This window comes from Oratosquilla oratoria, chromosome 10 (assembly GCF_046742065.1).
Source record: "Oratosquilla oratoria isolate Oo_2021 chromosome 10, ASM4674206v1, whole genome shotgun sequence".
In the NCBI taxonomy this organism is placed as follows: Eukaryota; Metazoa; Arthropoda; class Malacostraca; order Stomatopoda; family Squillidae; genus Oratosquilla; species Oratosquilla oratoria.
Genome location: NC_134786.1, coordinates 19,188,342 through 19,195,841, shown reverse-complemented (window position 1 = coordinate 19,195,841; position 7,500 = coordinate 19,188,342). Strand labels below are relative to the sequence as shown.

General features: G+C 31.7%; 1 protein-coding gene across 1 annotated transcript in view; it reads left to right on the top strand.

The window, feature by feature from the left end:
• The window catches only part of LOC143028991 (putative defense protein 3), a 33,723-nt gene that overhangs the window by 23,761 nt on the left and 2,462 nt on the right, over nucleotides 1–7,500 (top strand). Inside the window, exon 4 of the mRNA XM_076191336.1 lies at nucleotides 2,421–2,512. Within this exon, the coding sequence (XP_076047451.1) occupies nucleotides 2,421–2,512 (92 nt within the window). The remainder of the gene's footprint in view (nucleotides 1–2,420; nucleotides 2,513–7,500) is intronic.

Here is a 7,500-nt window from a genome sequence, read left to right as displayed (position 1 = left end):
GAGTCGGCAATTCCAACCTTGACAATCTCTCTTCATATGACAGTTTTGAAAGTGTTGGGGCCATCTTCATAACTGCTCCTTGGATTCTTTCAATTTTCTTTATATTCTTTTTAGTACTGGGTATCTATAATGCCGTTGCGTACTCCAGTTTTGGTCTTAACAGTGTGATTAGTATTTTCTTTACCATTTCTTCGTCCAAGTAGGTAAAGGTCACCTTTATTGACCTTAACAAGCTGTAGATTTCTTCGACAATTTTATTTATCTGTTTATCAGGAGTCATGTCCTTTGTGATAATCACTCCAAGGTCTTTTTTAGAACTCTCTGTACTTCCTTTGTACCGACTTTGTATTGTCCTGATATTCTTTTTTTTTTTTTTTACATTTTATAGATTCCATTATGCTACATTTCTTTATGTTGAAGTCCACTTCCTACTTCTGACTCCATTCCCAGACCCTGTTTAGGTCATTCTATAGATACTCACAGTCCTTTTATGTACTTATTTTCCTCAGTATTAGGTCGTCTGCAAAAAGTTTATGTAACATTCTACACCCTCATGCATGTCATTTATATAAATAGCAAACATTATCGGAGCCAATACTGATCCCTGTGAGACACCACTAATCACTTCTTCCCAAGTAGATCTCTTATCTCTGAGTACCACTCTCATTCTTCTTCCATGCAAGAAATCCTCCATCCATTTTAATATTTTTCTTTGTATCCCTCCTATGGCTTCCAGTTTTCTTAATATTTTTTTTGTGTGTGAAACTTTATCAAAAACTTTTTGTAATTCTAGGAAAGCACAATCAGCCCATCCATTCCTTTCTTGTACTATAATAGACTGAAATAGAAACAGGTCAAATTTGGGGCACATGACCTTCCCTGTCTAAATCCGAATTGTTCATTATATTGTTTTCCTCCAGATGTTTTGTCCTATTTTTAATAACTTTTTCACAATTTTTGTCCTTGTTTCCCCCTTTATATATTGGTACGATATTTGTATTTTTCCAGTCTTCCGGTATTTTTCCTTCTTTAAGTGAGCAGCTTATTACCTTATATACTTTGTCTATTAGTTCATCTATACATTCTTTTAGTATCCAGTTTGCAATTCCATCCGGGCCGTGCGATTTCCTGACATCAAGTTTTATTATTTGGTCCATTATTTCTTTTCTTGTTACAATTATTTCTCTCATGGGCGGGGATCTCACTTCACTTCTTTCATCCCCATGCTGTATATTTTCTCTAGTGAACACAGACTTGAAGTGTTTGTTCATGACTTCAGCCATTTCTATATCTTCTGTGTATTCTATATTCCCTTGGCGTAATTTTACTATTTCCTGTTTGTTTTTTAGTTTACTGTTCACATATCTATAGAATAATTTTGGTTGGTCCTTACATTTTTCTATTATGTCTTTTTCATATTTTCTTTTTTCCTCCCTGCGTACTTTTACATATTCATTCCTTAGATTGATATATATTTGCCACTTTCCAGGTTTTTGATCTTTTCTCCATCTTTTCCAAGCTTTATCTCTTCTATCTTTCGCATCACTGCATCTTATGTTATACCAGCACCTTTTCCTGTTTTTGTCTTGGTACATATTTATCCACTCCCTCGTTGTAGATTTCTTTCAAAATCATCCATTTCTCTACTACTTGTGTCTCTTTATGGTAGAATTTTTCCCAATTCACTTTTTGAAAGAAGTTTCTAAGTTTTCTAAAGTCTGTTTTGTTATACACCAGTCTTCCTTTTCTGTATTTCTCATTTCTTTCCATATATATTTCCTCTTTTAGTTCAAACTCAAGTAGTATGTGGTCGCTTTTCCAAATTGGTGTATTGTGTGTGTGTGCGTGTACGTTTGTGCGTGTGTGAATGTGTGTGTGTGTGTGTGTGCGTGTACGTTTGTGCGTGTGTGAATGTGTGTGTGTGCGCGCGCGCGGGAGGTTGAGAAAATGGTTTCCTTATAAGTGGAACGAGTTTGTATTTTGACCCTGAGTATTGACAAGTTTGTATACGAACAGAATACAAATGCCCGCAGAAACTACTGACGGGTTGTACGCTTTCTACTGGACATACTAAGAATTAATTGCTAGTATAGTACCTTATTCAAAATATTTGGTTACATAATCTAGTTACCCTCACTGAAAAACTATTAATTATCATGTAAAGCTTTTAGTCACGTGTTGTATATTGGTCATCTATTTGTTCAAAGTCTAGGTACACAAAGTCCATTCACATTTCATCAAAACTAGGTCGGGGTCAATATGACAATGTGTAACCCCCCTTTTGGATCCGGATGGGACAAAATGACTTCACTTATAAGCTCCGCCATCCTGGAGGTGGGTAGACTCTGTGTACTTAGAATTTGTTGTATTCGGGGCAAGCATCTTGTTGATTCTCATTGTTTCTCTTTCCTGTTGTGCAGACGGCTGCGCAACACGCCGCTTCCACCGACAAGGCCCGCGTGGCGCTTACCTGGGCCTGTCCACCTGGATTCAGCGGGAACGTAACCTTCGTGTAAGTCACATAACCTTCTTCTTATCTACTGTACATATTTCAACGAGTGGAAATAACAAAAATGAATTAATAAATAAATGAATGAATAAATAAACAAGTTAATTAATTAATTAATCAATTAATGAATAAATAAAGAAGTAAATAAGTAGGTAAGTGATAAAGTAATGACCAAATGAATATTTGAATAAATGAATAGATAAATAAACAAAATCATTAAAGAAATGGATAAATAAATGAATAGATGAATAGATAAATAAATAAATGAATTAATTTATAAATTAGTAAATAGGTTAAAAGATAAATAAATGAATGAATAAGTAAATTATTAAATCAATTAAGCAAATTGACTGCAGAGGGCAGCTAAGAAAGACAAACGAACAAACAAACAAATAAAAGACAAGCAAACAAGGAAGAAAACAAACAAACAAACAAACAAACAAACAAACAAACAAACAAACAAACAAACAAACAAACAAACAAACAAACAAACAAACAAACAAACAAACAAAAACATACAAACAAACACACAAACAAACAAACAAAAACATTCAAATTCAAACTAAGCATCGTTATAATGTTGGGGGGGGGGAAGGCGTCATACTCCCGTGCTGTAATAGCGATGTGTTTCCCTTCATTGCTTTAGACCCGGGCAGCTTGGTGGGGCTCAGGATGATCCTTCATTTAGTAGGTGATGAGATTTAACGAATAAGTTTTCGTGGGTGTGGGATAGGTGTACGGTGGATGTATGTTTTGACTCATTCATCATCCATATAAAGGGGGAAATATCTTTTGGTATGTAGGTAGGTATGTTTGGGTGCATGAATTTCGTATGTATCATGTATACGGTCAAATACTTATGTTTGCACGCACACAGGTGACTGAGTTTATACATATACAAACACACACACACACACACACACACACACACACACACACACACACACACACACACACACACACACACACACACACACACACACACACACACACACACACACACACACACACACACACACACACACACACACACACACACACACACACACACACACACACACACACACACACACACACACACACACACGCACACACACACACACACACACACACACACACACACACACACACACACACACACACACACACACACACACACACACACACACACACACACACACACACACACACACACACACACACACACACACACACACACACACACACACACACACACACACACACACACACACACACACACACACACACACACACACACACACACGTCGATCGTCACAGTATAAAGACGTCTCAACTAGAACTCCCGAGAAACAACGGGACTTCACAACTATAAATATATCAGGAAATCTAGTTTGTGTTGAATGGGAGGGGAATTGTTTGTGGATACCAGTGATGATTTAATATAGTAGAAATGGCGAATATTGAAGAAAATTAAAATGAATCGAAATAGACAAGGAAATGACAATGAAACTGAACCCAACATAAGCATTGAAAGAGTAGATACACCTACTGGCACAATACCGAAGCGTAGCGTAAACATTGAAACACCATTGGGTGTTCTAAGGCATAATGAAGAAGATTTTTTTTTCTTCTGGATTTAATAAATATGACAGAAAACTGAGTAGAATTATATATAGAAAAGGAGATGAGATCATGGAATCAAGAGATTATACAACTAGTGAAAGAAATTATGCACCTAAAGAATGAGTTCAACGAAACCTATAAAGAACTGTGGGAATTAAATAAAGAAAATGCGGAAATAAATAACGAAATAAGTGATTTGAAAGACGAATTAATCAAAGTAAAAAATTAGAATGAAAAGAGGAAAAACAAAAGTAGCACCAATAGTGAGATCTTAAAAAAGAGGCAAATAAACAAATTAAAGAGGTGACTGATAAGGTTGAACGAAATATAGAGGACTTACAAAAAATTAGAATATAATGAAAAAAGTACCAACAAAACCAAAAAATAGCTTTCAAAGAAATAACCGAACAACAAATGCAGGAGAATACCAAAGACACAGTTATTCAAGTAATTAAAAGAGAAAGAAAATTGGGTTAGAGATACAGTAGACAAAAAGAAGTGCATAGTAGTATGTGGTATAAAGGAAAAACATAACCTAGTTTACCAGGTACTTGAGAGAAAAAGAGGAGAGGGAATCAGCAAAAAACACTCTGAAAGCTGTACAAGACGAAGAACAAGAATTAGAAAAAGAAATAGAAGTACATAGAGTGGAGCAAAACTCAAAAGAAAAAATCGACCTCTAAAGCTCAAATTAAGGTCACAATTGGTAGCAGACGTATTAGCAAAAGCAGAAAGATAGGCAAATAGTGAAAACTATAAAAATACATGGATAAAAAAGAAATGAACGATGAGGAAAAAGAGAGAAGACACTAAGAAGAAGAAGAAGAAAAAAGGAACAGAGAACGAGATAAATAATAATAATGATAATAATAATAATGATAATAATAATAATGATAATAATAATAATGATAATAATGATAATAATAATAATGATAATAATAATAATAATAATAATAATAACAACAATAACAATCTGATAAGCTGTACAAACAACAACAATAATAATGATAATAACAACAACAATAATAGAGTGGATAATAACAACAACAATAATAATGATAATAACAACAACAACAACAACAATAATAATAGCAACAATAATAATGATAATAACATTAATAATAATAATAATAATGATAATGAGTAATGATGTAAAAAGAGAGAAGACACTAAGAAGAAGAAGAAGAAGAAGAAAAAAGGAACAGAGAACGAGATAAATAATAATAATGATAATAATAATAATAATAATGATAATAATGATAATGATAATAATAATGATAATAAAAAAAAATAATAATGATAATAACAAAAATAATAATAACAAAAATAATAATAACAAAAATAATAATAACAAAAATAATAATAACAAAAATAATAATTAATAATAATAATAATAATAATAATAATAATAATAATAATAATAATAATAATAATAATAATAATAATAATAATAATAATAATAATAATAATAATAATAATAACAACGACAACGACGACGACGACGACAACAACAACAAGAATAATAAAAACAACAAAAACAACAACAACAACAAAAATAACAACAACAAAAACGACAACAACAATAATAATAATAATGATGATAATGATAATGATAATAATGATAATAATGATAATAATGATAATAACAACAACAATAATAATAATAATAATGATAATAATAATAATAATGATAATAATAATAATAATGATGATAATAATAATAATGATGATAATAATGATAATGATAATGATAATGATGATAATAATAATAATGATGATGATAATAATAATAATAACAACAATAATAATAATAATAATAATAATAATAATAATAATAATAATAATAATAATAATAATAATAATAATAATAATAATAATAATAATAATAATAATAATAATGATAATAAAAGTGAATTATACTAATATAGACGGTCTCACCTCAGGATTAAACGCCCTAATTGATCATCTGTGAGAAGAAAAACTAGATATAATGGGAATTGTGGAGATAAAATTAAGGGGTGCATTACCATCAAATAGTGTTGGACAAAGATTATATTATCACTGGATAAAAAATGGAGAGGAAAAACAAGGTGGAGGAGTCATTTTTTTTGACTAAGAAAAGCTTAAATGTGACGAAGGTTACGGCGGGAGAAAATAGTGTTGAAATGATTATGATAAAAGTTGAATATAGTGACATAAAAAGTATAAAGTTTGTGGTGACTTATGTGTCTCCCAAAAACGGGTTCTTGGAAAAAAGATTATTCTAAAATGTTAGAAGACACAAGACATTCATTAAATGAGACACTGAAGGACGGAGGAAACGTAGTGCTTATGGGTGATTTTAACTGTAAAGAAATATGTTGGGAAGAGATGATAGTGAAAGGTAGAGAGGACCTTTGGGGAAATATAGTACTTGACATGACTATAGAATATACAATGACATAATTGGTAAAAGAAAATGCCAGCTATAGAAATAATAAAGAATCGTCGAGACTAAATCTAGTATTTACATCAGAGCCTGAAATTGTGGATAAAATTGAATACAAGAAAAGTAAGCACATACTACTTGAGCTTGAACTAAAAGAGAAATACAGAAAAGGAAAACTGGTGTATAGCAAAACAGATTTTGAAAAACTTAGAAACTTCTTTCAAAAGGTGAATTGGGAAAAATTCTACAATAAAGAGACAGAAGTGGAAAAGAAATGGATGATTTTGAAAGAAATCTACAACGAATGAGTGAATAGATATGTACCAAGACAAAAAACAGGAAAAGGTGTATATTAAATGTTGGTGTAACATAAGGTGCAGTGATACGAAAGATAGAAGAGATAAAACTTGGAAAAGATGGAGAAAATATAAAAAAACTGGAAAGTGGCAAATATATATCAATCTAAGGAATGAATATGTAAAAATGCGCAGGGAGAAAAAAAAGAAACTATGAGAAAGGCATAATAGAATAATGTAAGGACCAACCAAAATTATTCTATAGATATGTGAACAGTAAATTAAAAAGCAAACAGGAAATAGTAAAATTACGCCAAGGAGACATAGAATAAACAGAAGATATAGAAATGATTGAATTCATGAACAAACACTTCAAGTCTGTGTTCACTAGAGAAAATATACAGCATGGGGATGAAAAAAGTGAAGTGAGATCCCCGCCCATGAGTGAAATAATTGTAACAAGAAAAGAAATAATGGACCAAATAATAAAACTTGATGTCAGGAAATCGCACGGGCAGGATGGAATTGCAAACTGGATACTAAAAGAATGTATAGATGAACTAATAGAGAAAGTATATAAGGTAATAAGCTGCTCACTTAAAAAAGGAAAAATATCGGAAGACTGGAAAAATGCAAATATAGTACCAATATATAAAGTACCA